This window comes from Carcharhinus amblyrhynchos, chromosome 6 (assembly GCF_965287045.1).
Source record: "Carcharhinus amblyrhynchos chromosome 6, sCarAmb.v2.hapA, whole genome shotgun sequence".
NCBI classification, from domain to species: domain Eukaryota; kingdom Metazoa; phylum Chordata; class Chondrichthyes; order Carcharhiniformes; family Carcharhinidae; genus Carcharhinus; species Carcharhinus amblyrhynchos.
Window position 1 is genome coordinate 68,710,237 of NC_137329.1, and position 21,799 is coordinate 68,732,035.

At 47.4% G+C, this 21,799-nt stretch overlaps 1 protein-coding gene across 2 annotated transcripts in view; it reads right to left on the bottom strand.

The window, feature by feature from the left end:
- The window catches only part of LOC145343991 (aldo-keto reductase family 1 member D1-like), a 69,943-nt gene extending 54,539 nt beyond the window's left edge, over positions 1-15,404 (bottom strand). For both annotated transcript variants that reach the window (XM_080190600.1, XM_080190599.1), the window contains exon 1: positions 15,301-15,404. In XM_080190600.1, coding sequence (XP_080046726.1) covers positions 15,301-15,393 — 93 coding nt within the window. In that variant the 5' untranslated portion in view covers positions 15,394-15,404. The remainder of the gene's footprint in view (positions 1-15,300) is intronic.
- Between the last annotated feature and the right edge of the window lie 6,395 nt (positions 15,405-21,799).

Here is a 21,799-nt window from a genome sequence, read left to right on the forward strand (position 1 = left end):
TGATATACAACAGATTTGAAATCTAGCACCCTTTTGTTTTACATCACATTAAGCAATCTGTCTACTTTCTGAGAGTCATGATATTCTTTCTGAGAGGCTTGCCTAGCCTCTACCCTCTCTGACAAATTTTTGGAAAATAGAGCTCAATTTTACCATTGCGTTCCGCCCGTTTTCGGGCGCGAAAACTTGGTAAAGTTGGGTGTGAGGCAAATAGCGCAATGCGCGTCAGAATTCATGCCGATTCCCCCTTTACCAAGGCCCGAAAATGGCCACAATCAGTACCATGCCGAAACAGGTGTAACAGCCATTTAAATGCGTTTGCAAGCATTTAAATTGACTTAATGGGCTGCACGCCTAAACTTATTGGCACTTCCCCCCTTTACCACCATGTTCACCCATCTGGAATTGGCATGAAACAGACATACTCCATATAAATCTGATCCGTCAGTGAGGGTTAATGAGGAGGTAAGCGCCTAGCGTTCAATGGCTTTCTGCTTGAGATCATTGGCTGGGGTGGAAGGTGCTTGAGATCAGTGGAGGGAAGGTGGGTCCACTGCTACTTTGCCTGACATCAGTGTGGGAAGGGGCCTGCAAATCGGTCTGGGTGGGGTAATGCCTGTGGGGGCCAGGGAGAGGCATTATCCGGCCCAGGAGGGATGTGGCAAGGGAGCAGCAATCCATCTTTTTTTTCTGCGCATGTGCATTTGGAGGCGCTGCAAGGTTTTGGGCATGTTAAGCCCTGCCCACAGGCTTGTGCAGTGTGTTTCAGATATTTTTTCAGGCAGAATGCGTATGGGGGTGCCTCGCAATGGTCTAAAAGGCGGATCTGAAACACTCCCAGGTTCAAATCGCCCCAACATTTAGCATCAAAATGGTAAAATAGGGCCCATAAAGTCCAAACAGGTTTGCAGGAATGTTGTACAAAGGATGTATTTTCCTAGGATTGGAATCTTGAGATGTTTAATGAGAGTCAGGATTCCTTCTGCCTTTGGAGTCACAGGGAGGTGATTTGACTATTGAGTTGTGCCCATTTGCGGGTGCAAGAATTTGATAAAATTGGGTGTGAGGTGAGTAGTGCCCACCTCCGCGCCGGTTCACTCTTTACCAAAGCCTGAAAATGGCCGTGATCAGGGAGTCGCCCATAACGAGCATGACATCCATTTAAATATACTTGCATTGATTTCAACATACTTAACGAGCTGCACACTTTACCGACACCTCTGCCTTTACCACTTTGTTTGCAGTCTGGAATTGGCCTGGAATAGACATACTCCATGAAGTCCGATTTAGTGGTTTATCAGTGAGGATTAGTATGGAGGTAAATGCCTACCATTGGATACCTCCATGCTGCTTATGGGACGTCCTTTTGTGGTGCCCATTTTGTTTTTCGGGTCAGTGGGGGGCTTTGCAAGTGCGTGGGTGGGTGTGAGGGCTGTTGCTCAGCAGAGCATCCAATGTTCGATTCACAGCCTAGACCCAAGTCTCAGCACTGACCTTCGGTCTTGTGGGTTCTGCTGGATCCTAATGCACAAAGCACTTTTCCAGCTGAAGGATGTGCCTTGAAAATTGCATTGCTGTAACCTCAGAACATTTCCAGGTGTGTTACTGTGTTGCTGGGGGGCATGTGGGTGGGAAGTGGGACATTTGTGTTTCTGGGCACATATAGGAGGGGGGAATGGGCAGTATGGGCAGTGTGTGTTGCTGGAATAGGGGTAAGTAGTGTTCCTTAACCTTCATGTGTTTCTCTCCTTCTTTAACCCTCCCCCCCACCCTCCTTCAGAGTGATGAACATAGAACATAGAACATTACAGCGCAGAACAGGCCCTTCGGCCCACGATGTTGCGCCGACCAGTTAAAAAAAAACAACAACGACCCACTAACCTAAACCAATCCCTTTTCGTCCATAAACCTATCCACAGACCTCTTAAACGCCCCCAAACTAGGCGCATTTACAACTGCAGCAGGCAGGGCATTCCAATCCCTCACCACCCTCTGGGTAAAGAACCTACTCCTGACATCCGTCCTATAACTACCCCCCCTTAATTTAAAGCCATGCCCAATACTCCAAGTGCGGCCGCACCAGAGTTGTGTACAGTTGCAACATAATGAGATAATAACATAATAATAATAATAACAATAACATGAGATGGCTTTTGCAATGCCAATGATTGATCTCGCGGTTCTTTTGGTTGCTGCTGGAGCTAAGGAGGAGAACTGGAGGAAGAATTGTGGGCAGAGGAGTGCCAGGCCTTACCACTTGCAGGAGTGAAGGGGGATGACCACCAGAGGCAGGAGGTGGCCGCCATTGACCCAGAAGGGGTCACAGGAGAAAGAGGGAGTGGAAACCCCAGCAGTTCCATACACAAGTGTTCTTTGAACAGATGTCGGACATTGTGTGCTGCTGATGTCTCTGCCTCTGAAAGGAGACAACGCAATACCTGTACCACTTGTTGCAGGACCTGGCACCTCAGGGTGGTGAGGAGGGATGGGAGGGAGGTAGCATCCACTATCCACGGCTATCAAACTGATGGCCGCTCTGAACTTTTATGACACTGGCTCCTCCCAGACCCCCAGTGGAGATGTAGGTGGTATTTCATAATTAGCTGTCTCCACCTACGTCAAGGTCATCATGGATGCCCCACATGCCTGGGCTGGACAGTACATCAAATTTCACCCAGACCAGGCCCATCAGAAAACCTTGGCTGCAGGGTTTGCGGCCGTTGCATGGATGCTTAATGCATAGGGAGCCATCAACTGCACCACGTCGCCCTCAAGGCCCCACTTCAGAACCCAGAAAAAGTCATCAGTAGAAAGGAGTTCCACTCCCTCAATGTCCAGCTGGTTTGTGAGCACAAGATCAAGTACCATGTATGCAAGGTGCCCGTTCAGTGTGCATGACAGCTTCATTCTGAGGAACTCTGACATTCCAGAGGCCTTTGAGGAGGAGCCCAGGCTGCAGGGGTGGCTCAGGGGTAACATGGCTGATGCCAGAGGGGCAAAATCACTCTGCTGGCAGGGGAGGGGCGTCCACTGCAACTCTGACTGTGACCGGTGGGGGGGAAGGGGGATGGGGCTGTGATCAATCTGGATGGTGGGGAGGTGGGGGGTGGGTCCGGGGGTTTCAGAATGTTGGGGGGGGTGGGGCGATGTCCATGGGGACCAGGAGGAGGCATTATACGGCCCAGGAGGGATGCAGCAGAGGAGCAGTACTCCTTTTTTCAGTGCGTACACAGTTGGAGGCTTCAATTGGAGCTGCTGGGTTTCAGGTACATGAAGCCCTACCGACAAGCTTCTTCAGCGAGATTCGCAATCGATGCTATTCTTGCAGACAGAGTGCGTATGGGGGGGCGGGGTGGGGGGGGCCTCAAAACAGGCCCAGAAAATGGATCTGAAACTCTCCAAGTTACAAATCTGCCCAATACTTAGAATAAAAATGATAAAACAATGGCAACAGCATCTTTGGTGGTCAGAATTCCTTTTTGGGATTGCATACAGGAAGTGACATATGTGCTTTTTAATGAATAACAAACTGCCAGTTTGTCTGAAGATTAGAAATTCCTCTGATACGAGTCATGGCTAGCCAGGGTAAAGCCTTGCCCGTTTGTAAAATAAAATAATAGTTTATAGAGTAGCCCAGTTGACACAAAAATATATTTTCCTTAATGTCCTCTGGTTAGGTCAGTATTTATAGCCATTTTGCTTTTTCCTAGTCTTCCAAGGAGTAAGCAGCCTTCTTATTTCTCTAATCAAAATCAAACAACTCACTCTTCATTTGACTTTTATTTGCCAAGTATTCCATTCACTCTGCCTGCACCTTTATGCCTTCTTATATATTGCTGCTGTCCTCTATGTTATACCTTCCTAATTTAGTATCATGTTATAAATGTGATGTTTCTGTCCAATGATTATGTCTTGCCTTTGATTCAAGGTAAAATGGAGAAATGAAGAGAATCCTGTGATCTAGTATGATTTCTGCCTAATAACAAGTCTAACTGGCTCTGTTACCATGGCGATGGGAGGAAAGGGGAGGTCCAGTTGAGACTCACTATGACCAAAGTGCAAAATGTTCCCACCTGAAAACAAAGATAGAAGTAGCTTGGTTGACTATGGACAGATTTCACGCATGTACATTACACAGAAGCGGTTGCAAGTTTAAAAATGAAGCCAACAGCCAGCAGAATGATTTTACTCTAGAAACAGTACTATGCAGCATTAATTATTATATAGTCCTCTTTGGCTGTCTACCAAGTTCTGGAATTTTTGGCTGTCCTTGACCCTAGATTAGAGGGGTCAGTTTTTGTCCAATGTGTGCAGGAAGGTTCCCTGACACAGTATGTAGATAGGCCAACAAGAGGTGAGGCTACATTGGATTTGGTACTGGGTAATGAACCAGACCAGGTGTTAGACTTGGAGGTAGGTGAGCACTTTGGTGATAGTGACCACAATGCAGTCACGTTTACCTTAGTGATGGAAAGGGAAGGGCAGAAGTTATAGCTGGGGGAAAGGTAATTATGAGGCTATTAGGCAAGATTTAGGATACATAGGGTGGAGTAGGAAATTGCAGGGGCTGGGAACATCTGAAATGTGGAACTTATTCAAGGAGCAGTTACTGCGAGTCCTTGATAAATATGTACCTGTCAGGCAGGGAGGAAGTGGTGGAGTGAGGGAACCGTGGTGTACTAAGGAAGTTGTATCTCTGGTGAAGAGGAAGGAGGAGGCTTATGTAAAGATGAGACGTGAAGGCTCAGTTAGGGCACTGGAGAGTTATGAAATAGCCAGGAAGGAGTTAAAGAGAGAGTTAAGAAGAGCCAGAAGTTGACATGAGATGACTTTGGCGGATAGGATCAAGGAAAATCCTAAAGCTTTCTATAGCTTTGTTAAGAATAAAAGATTGGTTAGGGGGATAGGCTGGGCGAATGGGCCAGGAAATGGCAAATGGAATTTAATGTTGGCAAGTGCGAGGTGGTCCACTTTGGTAGGAATAATGGTAGGAAAGACTATTACTTACGTGGCGAAAAACTGCAGCAGGCGACGGTGCAGAGGGACCTCGGGGTCCTTGTGCATGAGTCGCAAAAACCCAGCCTGCAGGTGCAGCAGGTGGTCAGGAAGGCTAATGGGATGCTGGCCTTCATAGCGAGGGGGATTGAATATCAAAGTAGGGAGGTCTAGCTGCGGCTGTATAGGGCGTTGGTGAGGCCGCAGCTGGAGTACAGTTTTGGTCGCCACACTTACGCAAGGATATTTTGGCCTTGGAGGGAGTGCAGAGGAGGTTTACTAGGCTGATACCGGAGTTGAGAGGGTTGAGCTATGAGGAGAGGCTGAATAAACTAGGCTTGTACTCGTTAGAGTTTAGAAGAATGAGGGGAGATCTCATTGAGATATATAAGATGATGAATGGGATGGATAGGATAGAGGTGGAGAGACTCTTCCCGCTCAGAAAGGACAGTAGGACTAGGGGGCACAGCCTCAAGATAAAGGGGGTGCGGTTTAGAACGGAGTTGAGGAGGAACTTCTTCACTCAAAGGGTGGTGAATCTCTGGAATTCTCTGCCCGTTGTGGTGGTGGAGGCTGCCTCACTAAATATTTTTAAGACGCGGGTTGATGGGTTTTTGATAAGCGAGGGGATTAAGGGTTATGGGGAGAGGGCGGGAATGTGGAACTGAGCCACGACAGATCAGCTATGATCTTGTCGAATGGCGGGGCAGGCTCGAAGGGCTAGATGGCCTACTCCTGTTCCTATTTCTTATGTTCTAAGATTAGGGCCAGTCAGAGACAGCAGTGGGAAGTTGTGCGTGGAACCTGAAGAGATAGGAGAGGCACTGAATGAGTATTTTTCGACAGTATTCATGCAGGAGAAAGTCAGTGTAGTCGAGGAGAATACTGCGATACCAGGTAGTAGGCTAGATGAGATTGAGGTACATAAGGAGGTGGTATTGGCAATTCTTGAGAGCGTGAAAATAGATAAGTCCCCTGGGCCGGATGGGATTTACCCTAGGATTCTCTGGGAGGCTAGGGAGGAGATTGCAGAGCCTTTGGCTTTGATCTTCATGTCGTCATTGGCTTCAGGTATAGTGCCGGAAGACTGGAGGATAGCAAATGTTGTCCCCTTGTTCAAGAAGGGGAGTAGAGACCATCCTGGGAATTATAGACCAGTGAGCCTTACTTCTGTTGTGGGCAAAGTTTTGGAAAGAATTATAAGGGATAGGATTTATCATCATCCAGAGGGAAATAAATTGATTAGAGATAGTCAACACAGTTTTGTGAAGGGTAGGTCGTGCCTCACAAACCTTATCGAGTTTTTTGAAAAGGTAATCAAAGAGGTGGATAAGGGTAAGGCAGTTGACGTGGTGTATATGGATTTTAGTAAAGCGTTTGATAAGGTTCCCCATGGTAGGCTATTGCAGAAAATGCAGATGCATGGGATTGAGGGTGATTTAGCAGTTTGGATCAGGAATTGGCTAGCTGATAGAAGACAGAGGGTGGTGGTTGATGGGAAATATTCAACCTGGAGTTCAGTTACAAGTGGTGTACCTCAAGGATCTGTTTTGGGGCCACTGCTGTTTGTCATTTTTATAAATGACCTAGATGAGGGTGTAGAAGGATGGATTAGTAAATTTGCTGATGACACCAAAGTCAGAGGAGTTGTAGACAGTGAGGATGGATGTTACAGTTTGCAGAGGGACATAGATAAGCTGCAGAGCTGGGCCGAGAGGCGGCAAATGGAGTTTAATACGGAAAAGAGTGAGGTGATTCACTCTGGTAAGAGTAACAGGAGTACAGAATATAGGGCTAATGGAAGGTCTCTTAATAGTGTGGACGAGCAGAGGGACCTCGGGGTACATGTGCATAGCTCCCTGAAAGTTGGCACCCAGGTTGATAAGGTTGTTAAGAAGGCGTTCGGTGTGTTGGCTTTTATTGGTAGAGGGATTGAATTTCAGAGCCGTGAGGTTATGTTACAACTGTACAAAACTCTGGTGCGGCCGCACTTGGAGTATTGTGTACAGTTCTAGTCACCGCATTATAAGGAGGACGTGGAGGCATTGGAAAGGGTGCAGAGGAGGTTTACCAGGATGTTGCCTGGCATGGTGGGAAGGTCTTATGAGGAAAGGCTGAGGGACTTGAGGTTATTTTCATTGGAGAGAAGGTTACGAGGTGACCTGATTGAGGCATACAAGATGATCAATGGATTGGATAGGGTGGACAGTGAGAGCCTTTTTTCCTCAGATGGTGATGGCTAACACAAGGGGACATAGCTTTAAATTAAGGGGTGGTAATTATAGGACGGATGTCAGAGGTAGGTTCTTTACTCAGAGGGTAGTAAGGTCATGGAATGCCCTGCCTGCAGCAGTTGTGGACTCGCCAACTTTAAGGGCGTTCAAATGGTCAGTGGATAGGCATATGGATAACATTGGAATAGTTTAGGTTAGAGGGTCATTAGATTGGTTCCACTGGCCGGTGCAACATCGAGGGCCGAAGGGCCTGTACTGCGCTGTAATGTTCTATGTCAACATTCCCTTTATCTTGGTTAGGTACAGGGTCACCTTCACCATTAGCACCTTTTTACAGAGTTCCTTTAACACTGCCTTCAGCATTTGTAACGGGAAATTCTCCACCATTGACAACATGCCTTTTTAAATTCATTTTACTGGATGTGGGCATCGCTGGATGGGCCAGCGTTTATTGCCCATTCCTACTTGCCCTCCATCACCAATCTTAAGCTGTCCCTATGACACTATGGGTCCATTTGGGCTTGAAAAGCTTCCAGCTCACACAGAACATGAGATTGATTCTCCAACCTGCTGTGCTCCTCCAGCTATGTCTCCAGCTCTAAGAGTTTTGGAGTAATCAGCTCCATGCCACAAATAGATGGGGAGCTGATCTAAATATTTAAATTCATTTCATTGGTGGGACTTCAGTCCATCTCCCCCCCCCACCAGGAGTGGTTCTCTCCAGTGGGGTTTACAAGAACTTGCCACTAATGGGGAACTGGAGGCCAACCCTGCTGGAAGGAATACAGGCTATTAATGCCCCCTAGGAGATTGGAAGTAAAGGGGTGCCCTCGGGCATTAGGCAGTGCCAAGGCGGTGGGGCCAGAGGGGGTTAGGGCCGATTGAGGGTCGGGCCTATTGGGAGGGTCAATTGGTGCAGTGGGAAGGCCCGTTGCCATTCCGCAAAGGGATCAGGTTTCAGTAGGGGAACATGTGGCAAATAGTGACCACAATTCTGTCTACTTCAGGATACTAATGGAAAAGGGTGAGTGTTGTCCGAAGCGGGGAGGGTGCTAAATTGGGGGAAGGCTAGCTACAGCTGGATTAGGCAAGAACTGTTAGCCACTGATTGGGAGAGGTTGTTTGAGGGTAAGTCCACGTCTGGCATGTGGGAGTCTTTTAAGGGACAACTGATAAGGTTGCAGGATAGACATGTGCCTGTTAAGAGGAAGGATGGGAAAGGTAGGATTAGAGAGCCGTGGATAACTAGGGATACTGAGGACTTGATCAGGAAGAAAAGAGAGGCGTATGTTAGGTCCAAGCAACTGGGAATGGAGAGAGCTTTGGAGGAATACGGAGAGAGTAGGAGGGAGCTCAAACGAGGAGTTAGAAGGCAAAAAGGCGAAATGGTCTTGGCAGACAAGATTAAGGAAAATCCAAAGGCATTTTACTCATATGTTAGGAACAAAAGGGTGGTTAGAGAAAAAAATCGGTCCTCTTAGGGACAGAGGAGGGGAACTATGTTTAGAGCTTGAGGGAATGGAGGAGATCCTGAATGAATACTTTGCACCAGTGTTCACAAAAGAGAGGGACTTGTTGTCTGGAAGTGTCTTGGAGGGAATTGTGGACCTGCTGGAGAAAATATCCATTATGAGGGAGGAAGTGTTAGGGTTTTTAGGTAATATTAAAACTGATAAATCTCTGGGGCCTGATGGCATTTATCCTAGGCTGCTTAGGGAGACGAGAGATGAAATTGCTGGGCCTCTGGCGCAAATCTTTGTCTCTTCTTTGGACACAGGTGAGGTCCTAGAGGACTGGAGGATAGTGAACATGGTACCGTTGTTTAAAAAGGGTAGTAGGGATAACCGGGTAATTATAGGCCGGTGAGTTTGATGTCAGTGGTAGGGAAGTTGTTGAGGGGGGATCTTATAGAGACATATAAGATAATGAAGGGGATAGATAGGGTAGAGGTAGAGAGATTCTTCCCACTTAGAAAGGATAGCAGAACTAGAGGGCACAGCCTCAAGATAAAGGGGGGGCAGTTTAGATCGGAGTTGAGGAGGAACTTCTTCACTCAAAGGGTGGTGAATCTCTGGAATTCTCTGCCCATTGAAGTGGTGGAGACTATCTCGCTGAATATATTTAAGACACGGGTAGATAGATTTCTGATAGACAAGGGAATTAAGGGTTATGGGGAGAAAGCAGGAAAGTGGAACTGATCCACTTCAGATCAGCCATGATCTTACTGAATGACGGGGCAGGCTTGAAGGGCTAGATGGCCTACTCCTGCTCCTATTTCTGATGTTCTTATGTCCTTATGAAGGCAAGCATGCCGTATGCCTTCTTGACTACTTTCTCCACCTGCGTTGCCACTGTCAGTGACCTTGTACCTGTACACCCAGTTCCCTCTGCCTATCAATACTCTTAAGGGTTCTGCCATTTCCTGTATATTTGCTATCTTTATTAGACCTTCCAAAATGCATTACCTTCCATTTGTCTGCATTAAACTCCATCTGCCATCTCTCTGCCCAAGTTTCCAACTGATATATATCCTGCTGTATCCTCTGACAGTCCTCATCACTATCTGCAAATCCACCAACCTTTGTGTTGTCTTCAAACTCACCAATCAAATCAGTTACATTTTCCTCCAAATCATTTATATATGTTATAAACAGCAAAGGTCCCAGCACTGATCCCTGAGGAACGCCACTTATCACAGCCCTCCATTCAGAAACACATTCTTCCACTGCTACCCTCTGTCTTCTATGATTAAGCCAGTTCTGAATCCACCTTGCCAACTCACCTCTGATCCAATGCGACTTCATTTTCTGCACCAGTCTGCCATGAGGGACCTTGTCAAAGGCCTTACTGAAGTCCACATAGACAACATTCACTGCCCTACCCTCATCAATCATCGTCACTTCCTCGATAAACTCAATCAAATTAGTGAGGCACGATCTCCCCTTCACAAAACCATTTTGCCTCTTGCTAATACATCCACTTATTTCCAAGTAGGAGTAAATCCTGTCTCAAAGAATCCTCTCCAATAATTTCCTTACCACTGACATAAGGCTCAGCGGCCTGTAATTACCTGGATTATTCTTGCTACCCTTGTTAAACAAAGGAACAACATTGGCTATTCTCCAATCCTCTTGGACTTCCCTGTAAGAAGTCTCACAACACCAGGTTAAAGTCCAACAGGTTAATTTGGTAGCAAAAGCCACTAGCTTTTGGAGCACTGCTCCTTCGTCAGATAAGTGGGAGTTCTGTTCACAAACATGGCCATCAGGGATTGCCCCCTTACAGAAGCCATGTTACCACAGGTAGAAAGAGGGTATGCAAGGCAAAAGTTCTGTATGTGGTATCTAACAGTAATGCTCTGAGATATTATCCTAATGAGTCAAAATAGAATGCTGCAATATCCAGTGAGTATGCTCCATGAAGCCTTTTCAGCTTTCATTTTGTATAAAGCACACCATTCCACGGTGAATTCCAAGGTTACCTCACTTGTCCATAATCAGTTGAACAACTCCTGCTCAGCTGACTCCTCTCCACTCCAGCGAGTCTTTCTTCAACTTCCTGGATCACAACAGGAACCTCTCAATTCCAGGAGGAAAAGACAGTCAAACGGGGAAATGAGCATACCGGTCTGAACGAGTCTGAACCGGTAAGATCAGCCATGATCTTATTGAATGGCGGGGCAGACTCGAAGGGCGAGATGGCCTACTCCTGCTCCTATTTCTTATGTTCTTATGTTCTTAACTAGTCTTGTATGCTTCAAAATGGGACACCAGTTTGGCTAAAATCAAGCTTCAGATCATGTCCAAGATAGGGTGCAATGCTTCATAGAACATAGAACATAGAACACTACAGCACAAACAGGCCCTTCGGCCCACGAGTTGCGCCGATCACATCAACACCTATCTATAACCCCCAATCCCATAAAACCCCATATACTCATCCAGAAGTCTTTTAAAAGACCCCAGCGAGTTCGCCTCCACCACCACTGACGGCAGCCGATTCCATTCACTCACCACCCTCTGAGTGAAAAACTTACCCCTAACATCACTTCTGTACTTTCCTCCCCGCACCTTAAACCTGTGTCCTCTCGTAGCGACCATTTCAACCCGGGGAAATAGCCTCTGAGAATCCACCCTATCTATTCCTCTCAACATTTTATAAACCTCTATCAGGTCGCCTCTCAACCTACGTCTCTCCAGGGAAAAGAGACCCAGTTCCCTCAACCTAACTTCATCAGGCATGCCTCCCAGTCCAGGCAACATCCTTGTAAATCTCCTCTGTACCCTTTCAATAGCTTCTACGTCTTTCCTATAGTGAGGCGACCAGAACTGCGCACAGTACTCCAAATGAGGCCTGACAAGGGTCTTATAAAGTTGCAGCATTACCTCCCGACTCCTAAACTCAATCCCTCGATTTATGAAGGCCAGTACACCATACGCCTTCTTGACCACCTCTTCCACCTGCGAGGCCGATTTAAGAGTCCTGTGGACCCGGGCCCCAAGATCCTTCTGCTCTTCAACACTACCAAGACTCCTGCCCTTGATAGTGTACTCGTTCATCCCGTTGGTTCTGCCAAAATGGACGACTATGCATTTATCCGCGTTGAAGTCCATCTGCCACTTCTCCGCCCAGTCCTGCATCCTATTTATGTCTGCAACTTTTGCCATCCTTCCAGACCATCCACAACACCACCGACCTTCGTGTCATCAGCGAACTTACTTACCCATCCTTCCACTTCCTCATCCAGGTCATTTATGAAAATGACAAACAGCAAGGGTCCTAGAACAGATCCCTGGGGCACTCCACTGGTGACTGACCTCCATTCAGAAAAAGACCCATCCACAACCACTCTCTGCCTTCTGCAGGCAAGCCAGTTCTTGATCCACAAGGCCAAAGGCCCTCGGATCCCATGCCCTCTCACCTTCTCAAGAAGTCTTGCATGGGGGACCTGATCAAACGCCTTGCTGAAGTCCATGTACACCATGTCCACGGCACTTCCTTCGTCAATGTGTTCAGTCACATTATCGAAGAACTCAACTAGGCTCGTAAGGCATGACCTGCCCTTGACAAAACCATGCTGACTATTCCTGATCAAGTCAAACCTCTCCAAATGCTCGTAAATCTTGTCCCTCAGAAGCCTCTCCATCAGCTTACCAACCACTGAGGTCAGACTCACCGGTCGGTAATTTCCCGGGCTATCTCTGTTCCCTTTCTTGAAAATAGGGACTACATCCGCAATCCTCCAATCTTCCGGAACCTCTCCCGTCTCCATTGACGATGCAAAGGTCATCGCCAGGGGCTCTGCAATCACTTCCCTCGCCTCCCACAGTATCCTGGGGTATATCCCATCTGGTCCCAGCGACTTATCAATCTTGATAGAATTCAAAAGTTCTGACACATCCTCCTCCTTAATATCCACATACTCAATCTTTTCCATCTGCTGCAAATCCGTAGCAAAATCTCCCAGATCAGCTTCCACCGTGAATACTGAGGCAAAGTACTCATTAAGCACCTCTGCCATTTCTTCTGGTTCCACACAGACCTTTCCCCCTTCACCTTTTATAGGTCCTATCCCTTCTCTTCTCATCCTTTTACCTTTCACATATTTATAAAAGGCCTTGGGATTCTCCTTAATCTTACCCGCCAAGGTCTTCTCATGACCCCTTCTGGCTCTCCTAATTTCCCTTTTAAGCTCCTTTCTACAGTCCTTATACTCCTCAAGATCCTTAACCTCTCCGAGTTCCCTGAACCTTTTGTACACCTTCCCTTTCCTCCTGACTAGGTTCAACACAGCCTTCATGCACCACGGTTCCCTCGACCTACCAAAACCCCCTTGTCTCATCGGAACGTTGTCACGCATAGCTCCAGACAAACATTCCTTGAATATCCGCCACCTTCCTTCGGTACTTTTCCCTAAGAACGCCTCCTTCCTGTTTATTTGTCCAAGTAACTTCCTGACTTCTTCGTATCTCCCCTTACTCCAGACAAACACCTTCCTAGCCTGCCTGATCCTATCTCGTTCCAATGCAATTGTGAAGGAGATAGAATTATGGTCACCATTCCCAAGATGCTCCCCTACTGAGAGATCCATCACCTCCCCTGGTTCATTCGCCAGTACCAGGTCAAGTACAGCCTCTCCCCTCGTAGGCTTATCCACGTACTGTGTCAGGAAACCTTCCTGAACACACCTAACAAACTCCTCCCCATCCAAACCCCTTACCCTAGGGATATTCCAGTCGATGTTTGGGAAATTGAAGTCTCCCATCACGACAACTCTGTTATTAATACATTTCTCCAGAATCTGTTTCCCTATCTGCACTTCAACTTCCCTGTCACTATTGGGCGGCCTATAGAATACACCCAGCAAAGTTTTTGACCCTTTGCTGTTCCTAACTTCCACCCACAGAGACTCAGTAGACAGTCCCTCCACGGCACCCTCTTTCTCTGCAGCCATGACACTGTCCCTGATCAACAGTGCCACTCCACCACCCCTTCTGCCACCCTCCCTGTCCTTCCTGAAGCATCTGAAACCTGGCACCTGAAGTACCCAGTCCTGTCCCTGAGACATCCAAGTCTCCGTAATGGCCACCACATCACAATCCCAAGCAGCAATCCACGCCCTAAGTTCATCTACCTTATTCACTACACTCCTTGCATTAAAATATATACACTTCACCCCCTCAGTCTGGGCATTTCCCTTCTCCACCCCCTGTCTAACCTCCCCCCAATACTGCCTGCGGTCCTCCCCTACCTGGGAGCGAACCTCCTCCATCCCAGTTTCCCCATCACAGTTCCCTCCCCCCATCCTTTCTAGTTTAAAGTCCCCCCGGTAGCCTTAGCCAGTCTTCCCGCCAAGATATTAGTCCCCCTAGGATTTAAGTGCCACCCATCCTTACTGTACAGGTCCCACCCACCCCTAAAGAGGTCCCAGTGATCTAGGAACCGAAATCCCTGCCCTCGACACCAGTCCCTCAGCCACGCATTCACCCTCCACCTCATTTCATTTCTTCCCTCATTCTCCCGTGGCACAGGCAGCAATCCTGAGATTACTACCTTCGCTTTTCTCTTCCTCAGCTGCCTACCCAGTTCCCTATAGTCCCTTTTCACGAGTGCCTCCCTCTTCTTACCTACGTCAGTAGTACCTATATGTACTACAACCTCTGGTTCCTCACCCTCCCCTTTCAGGATGTCTGGGACCCGCCCAGAGACATCCCGGATCCCAGCCCCAGGGAGACAAACCACCATCCGCGACTCATGTCTACGTCCACAAAAACGCCTGTCCGCCCCCCTCACTGTGGAGTCCCCTATTAATACTATCCCCTCCAGTCTAATTTATAGTAGGTGAAAAAAAAACTTGACCCGAGTGCCCTCGCAACTACTTCCGGGGTCAAACTTAAATCAAGCAAAAAAAACCCCACTAAACTCACTAAAAACAAAGTTTTTACAAGAAAGAAAAAGTCGCTGTACTCACCCACAAGCTCTCCACTCGCAAATCGCAGCAAAAAGCAAAAAAAAACCCCCATCATGTCAGCTTGGATCTTGTTTGTCTCCCTCTTGGTGACCTTGAACTAGATTCAATTGGACTTTGAATTTGGTTTTAGGAACAAACAAGCAGTGGATTTGATTTTAACCAGTCCATTCTGAGCATTTGATTTGTAACGTTTTTAAATTTTAAAATAGGGAAATAAGAAAACTGGTCTGAACTGTGGTTTCTTTCTCGGTCAGGTTCTTCCTCCATCATCCATTCAAGCATTCAAGATGTTTTCGCCAGGCTGGATCCAGCTCCATGTTGCCATTGCTTCTGGGACAATAGGCTCGACCACCTCCCCAACAACCCCCCCCCCCCCCCCCCCAACCGTCCTGGCGTGAAAATCCAGCCAATTAGCCCAGTTTTTCCTGAGGCAGTTTCAGTAAGCAGGAAGATTTCCTCACTGTGCAGCCTGCACGGGAGGGAAAGTCCATGGATTCTCACATCATTGCACTAAACTTCACTCAGTGACTATCAGGGCAATGGCCTCCAGTTTGACAGAGAGATAAAGTAGAAAGATTGAAAATAAAAAGACACACTTACAATCTTCGGCGCAGAGTAAGTTCCTAATCCAATAATGGGAATATCATTCCCATCATTTAAAAGGATTCGATGATTTTGTGCTGTCAGGCTCATTTCTCTGATCGCTTCTGATGAAATTTCAGAACGTGTGGCAATAAATACCAAAGGGGCAGGGCCAACCATGGTATATGGCTAATTGTCAAACCTGTGGCTTCAGAACTTCCCTTCTAGTTTCTAAACTTTTAATCACACATCTTTTCCAAAATAAAATGATCATTGTTAACAGGTCGCACACTGCTTTATTACACTGCACTAGTGTAAGCAAGAAGCTGCAGGTCTCCTCCCCTCCCTTGAATGTGAGCAGATGCCCACAGACCCTTCAATAGAAGCTGAGTAAAACAATTAGCCAATACCTTCTCAACCAGCACACAGAATGCAACAAGAATCTTCAGTTAGGGTGATTCACTTCCCAGGCACAAGGATAAGGCACGTACAATAACCCATCTTCGTCTATCCAGATAGGACATAAGAACATAAGAAATAGGAGCAGGAGTAGGCCATCTAGCCCTTCGAGCCTGCCCCACCATTCAATAAGATCATGGCTGATCTGTCGTGGCTCAGTTCCACATTCCCGCCCTCTCCCCATAACCCTTAATCCCCTCGCTTATCAAAAACCCATCAACCCGCGTCTTAAAAATATTTAGCGAGGCAGCCTCCACCACCTCAACGGGCAGAGAATTCCAGAGATTCACCACCCTTTGAGTGAAGAAGTTCCTCCTCAACTCCATTCTAAACCGCCCCCCCCGCCTTTATCTTGAGGCTGTGCCCCCTAGTCCTACTGTCCTTTCTGAGCGGGAAGAGTCTCTCCACCTCTATCCTATTCATCCCATTCATCATCTTATATGTCTCAATGAGATCTCCCCTCATTCTTCTAAACTCTAATGAGTACAAGCCTAGTTTATTCAGCCTCTCCTCATAGCTCAACCCCCTCAACTCCGGTATAAGCCTAGTAAGCCTCCTCTGCACTCCCTCCAAGGCCAAAATATCCTTGCATAAGTGCGGCGACCAAAACTGCGCACAGTACTCCAGCTGCGGCCTCACCAATGCCCTATACAGCCGCAGCAAGGCCTCCCTACTTTTATATTCAATCCCCCTCGCTATGAAGGCCAGCATCCCATTCGCCTTCCTGACCACCTGCTGCACCTGCAGGCTGGGTTTTTGCGACTCGTGCACAAGGACCCCGAGGTCCCTCTGCACCGTCGCCTGCTGCAGTTTTTCGCCACGTAAGTAATAGTCCTTCCTACCATTATTCCTACCAAAGTGGACCACCTCGCCCTTGCCAACATTAAATTCCATTTGCCAGTTCCTGGCCCATTTGCCCAGCCTATCTAGATCCTTCTGCAGACTCTCCACACCCTCCGCACAATTTGCCGTTCCACCAATCTTGGTGTCATCAGCAAATTTCGACACCGTACACTCGGTTCCCTCCTCCAGATCATCTATATAAATGGTAAATAGCTGAGGCCCCAGCACCGACCCCTGGGGCACTCCACTAGCCACCAACCGCCAATCCGAATAGCACCCATTAACCCCCAGTCTCTGCCTCCTATTTGACAACCAATCCTCTATCCACGCTAACACCCTACCCCCAACTCCATGCCCCCTTACCTTGTGCAATAACCTCTTGTGAGGTACCTTGTCAAACGCCTTCTGAAAATCAAGAAAGACCACATCCACCGGCTCTCCTCTATCCACCGCCCTAGACACATCCTCATAGAACTCCAATAAATTCATCAGACACGACTTCCCCTTAACGAAACCGTGCTGCGTCTGCTCTATCAAGCAATTCCCCTTAAGATGCCTCGCTATTTCCTCCTTGATGACGGATTCTAACATTTTACCTACAACAGATGTTAAACTAACCGGCCTATAATTCCCTGCCTTTTGCCTGGCACCCTTCTTAAACAACGGCGTAACATTAGCCGCTTTCCAATCTTCCGGCACTTCCCCGGAATCCAGCGACGTTTGGAAAATAACCACCAAGGCATCCACTATCACCTCCGCCATTTCTTTCAGAACCCTCGGATGCATTCCATCTGGTCCTGGGGACTTGTCCACAATCAGTCCCTCCAGTCTGTTGAGCACCGCCTCTCTAGTAACAATAATGTCATTGAGACCCTCCAGTCCTACCACCTTTCCATTGCTAACTCCCGGCAAATTATTCACGTCTTCCTCCGTGAAGACCGAAACAAAAAAGTTATTCAAGACCTCAGCCATTTCCCCATCCCCTACCACTAAGTCCCCCCTCTCATCCTCTAAGGGTCCAACATTCACCCTAGTCAGCCTCTTCCTATTTATATATTTATAAAAACTCTTGCTATCCTTTTTTATATTGAGCGCTAGCCCAGCTTCACAGTTTCTCCTACCCTTCTTTATCAACTTCTTTGTCAATCTTTGTTGACATTTAAACCTCTCCCAATCCTCTTCTCGCCCACTACTCTTAGCTACTCTAAACGCCTCCGCTTTTAATTTAACGCTTTCCTTCACCTCCTTCGTTATCCACGGCTTATTACCTCTCCTCCTACGGTCCTTTTTGACCATCGGAATAAATTTCCGTTGAGCACCAAGAAAGATCTCCTTAAAGATCCTCCGCTGCTCCTCAGCAGACCTACCTTCCAACGCACTCCCCCAGTCCACATTCGCCAATTCTTCTCTCATCCTACCGCACTCCCCTCTGTTCAAACAAAGGACCCGTGTCCGGGAACCCACTTTCTCCTCCTCCATCTGCACCAGAAACTCCACCATACAATGATCACTCTCCCCAAGAGGATCCTTCACCGCAAGGTCCCTAATTCTACCCGCCTCATTACAGGCCATGGACTGCAGTCTCCATTGATATAGACACAGCTGGTATTGCAAGACAGAGATAGGGAGTGAGTGGGGGACTGCAATTAGATGGAGAGTGGTGAGAGAGATGGTGAGAGCGAGGGATAGTGAAGAGAGAGGGGGGATAGTGGAGAGGGATAGTGACCAGAGAGATAGTGGAGAGAAATGGGGATGGTGGAGGGAGAGGGATAGTGCAGAGAGAAGGAAAGTGAAGGGACAGGGACAGTGGGCGGGGCGGGAAGAGAGACAGAGAGAGAGAGGGAGAGGAAATGGAAAGAGGCAAATGCAAGGATGGGGTGGCATGGAGAATGAGTGAGACTAGAAAGACGAGAAAGGAGACAGCAGATAACAGACAGGGATTTTCCAAAGAGTAGGATGATAGAGAGAGAGCTTCCCATGAGTGAGATTTTTAGAGATGTGGTTTTGTAAAGAGGGAGAATTTTACCAAGAGGTTGATTTTCCAGATTTGGAATTTTCCAGCGATAGGATCTTTACCAAGGGAAGTTAGTTCCAGTGTTATAGAACATAGAACATAGAACATTACAGCGCGGAACAGGCCCTTCGGCCCACAATGTTGCGCCGACCAGTCTTATTTTTAAAAAAAAACATTGACCCACTAATCTAAACCAATCCCTTTTCGTCCATAAACCTATCCACCAATCTCTTAAACGCCCCCAAACTAGGCGCATTTACAACTGCAGCAGGCAGGGCATTCCAGTCCCTCACCACCCTCTGGGTAAAGAACCTGCCCCTGACATCCGTCCTATAACTACCCCCCCTTAATTTAAAGCCATGCCCCCTCGTGCTAGCTTTCTCCATCCGAGGAAACAGGCTACCACCACCCTATCTAAACCTCTAATCATCTTATATGTTTCTATAAGATCCCCTCTTAGCCACCTTCTTTCCAGCGAAAACAACCCCAAATCCCTCAGTCTCTCCTCATAGGACCTCCCCTGCATACCAGGCAACATCCTGGTAAACCTCCTCTGCACCCTCTCCAAAGCCTCCACATCCTTCCTGTAATGTGGGGACCAGAACTGCACACAGTACTCCAAGTGCGGCCGCACCAGAGTTGTGTACAGTTGCAACATGACGCTGCGACTCCTAAATTCAATCCCCCTACCAATAAACGCCAAGACACCGTACGCCTTCTTAACAACCTTATCTACTTGATTCCCAACTTTCAGGGATCTATGTACACATACACCTAGATCCCTCTGCTCCTCCACTCTATTCAAAGTCCTCCCGTTAGCCCTATACTCAACACATCTGTTATTCCTACCGAAATGGATTACCTCACACTTCTCCGCATTAAACTCCATCCGCCACCTCGCGGCCCAGCTCTGCAACCTGTCCAAGTCACCCTGCAAACTTCGACACCCTTCCTCACAATCTACCACACCACCGACTTTGGTGTCATCAGCAAACTTACTAATCCACCCAACTATACCCTCATCCAGATCATTAATAAAGATTACAAACAGCAGTGGCCCCAAAACAGATCCCTGAGGCACACCACTCGTAACCGAACTCCATGATGAATAATTACCATCAACCACCACCCTCTGTCTCCTATCTGCTAACCAATTCCTGATCCAAGTACCTAAATTACCACCAATCCCATACATCTGCATTTTCTGCAGAAGCATACCATGGTGAACCTTATCAAACGCCTTACTAAAATCCATATATACCACGTCTACTGCCTTACCCCTATCCACCTCTTTGGTCACCTTCTCAAAGAACTCAATAAGGTTAGTAAGGCACGACCTTCCCGCTACAAAACCATGCTGACTATCTCTAATCAATTCATTACTCTCCAAATAACTATAAATCCTATCCCTAATAATTCTTTCTAAAACCTTGCCCACTACAGAAGTAAGACTCACTGGTCTATAATTCCCGGGGAAGTCTCTGTTCCCCTACTTAAACAATGGGACAACATTCGCTGTCCTCCAATCTTCCAGTACTATACCAGAGACCAACGACGACCTGAAGATCAGAGCCAGTGGCTCTGCAATCACCTCTCTTGCCTCCCATAGAATCCTAGGGTAAATCCCGTCTGGACCAGGGGACTTATCTATTTTCAACCCTTCTAGAATATCCAACACATCCTCTGTATCAACTGCAATACTTTCTATTTTACACCCCTTCACCCCAGTGACCTCATCAGCTACATTCATATCGTCCTGCGTGAACACCGAAGAGAAATAATGGTTCAATGCCTCTCCAATCTCTTCCGGTTCCACACACAACTTCCCCCTACTGTCTGTAACTGGCCCTAATCTTGCCCTAACCAACCTTCTGTTCTTGACATACCTATAGAACGCCTTAGGATTCTCCTTAATCCTATCAGCCAAAGTCATCTCATGCCCTCTTCTAGCCCTTCTTAACTCCCTCTTCAACTCCCTCCTAGCCAATCTAAAGCTTTCTACTGCACTACCCGAGCCCTCAAGCCTCATCCGAACATAAGCCTCCTTCTTCTTCCTAACCAACAAATCAACTTTTTTTGTGCACCACGGTTCCCTAGCCCTACCAATTCCTCCTTGCCTGACAGGGACATACCTATCACAGACCCGCAGTAGCTGCTCCTTGAAAAAACTCCACATTTCAGACGTTCCTAGTCCCTGTAATCTCCTAGTCCAACCAATGCTTCCTAATTCTCTCCTAATGGCCTCATAATTACCCTTCCCCCAGCTAAAACTACTGACCTGAGGTTCATGCCTATCCCTTTCCATCACTAAGGTGAACGTAACCGAATTGTGGTCACTATCACCAAAATGCACACCAACTTCCAAGTCTAGCACCTGGTCTGGCTCATTTCCCAGCACCAAGTCCAATATAGCCTCACCTCTAGTTGGCCTATCTACATATTGAGTCAAAAAACCTTCCTGCACACTTTGAACAAAAACTGACCCCTCTAACGAGCTAGAGCTATAGCAATTCCAATCAATGTTAGTAAAGTTAAAGTCCCCCATAACAATTACCCTATTACTTTCACTCCTAACCAGGATCGTCTCTGCAATCCTTTCCTCAACCTCTCTAGAACTTTTTGGAGGTCTATAAAAGACTCCCAACAGGGTGACCTCTCCTCTCCTATTTCTAATTTCTGCCCATACTACCTCAACAGACAAGTCCTCATTAAACTTCCTCTCTGATACTGTGATATAGTCCTTGACCAATAATGCTACTCCACCCCCCCTTCTACCTCCTTCTCTACTCCGACTAAAGCACTTGTACCCCGGCACCTGCAACATCCATTCCTGACCCTGCTCTATCCACGTCTCTGAAATGGCCACAACATCAAAGTCCCAGGTACTGGTCCACGCTGCAAGTTCATCCACTTTATTGCGAATACTCCTCGCGTTAAAGTATATACATTTCAAACCTCGCTCCGCCCCACCCCCACAATGCCGTGCAATGCCGTCCCCTTCTATGCCCCCCTCACTTTCACCCCCTCTACCCAGGATCCCACCCCCCCTCTGAATCAGTTTAAACCACTCCGCATAGCCTTCACAAATTTACCCCCCAGGATATTTGTTCCCCTCTGGTTCAGATGTATACCATCACTCTTATAGAGATCCCACCTTCCCCAGAATGAGCCCCAATTGCTCAAGTAATTAAACCCCTCCCT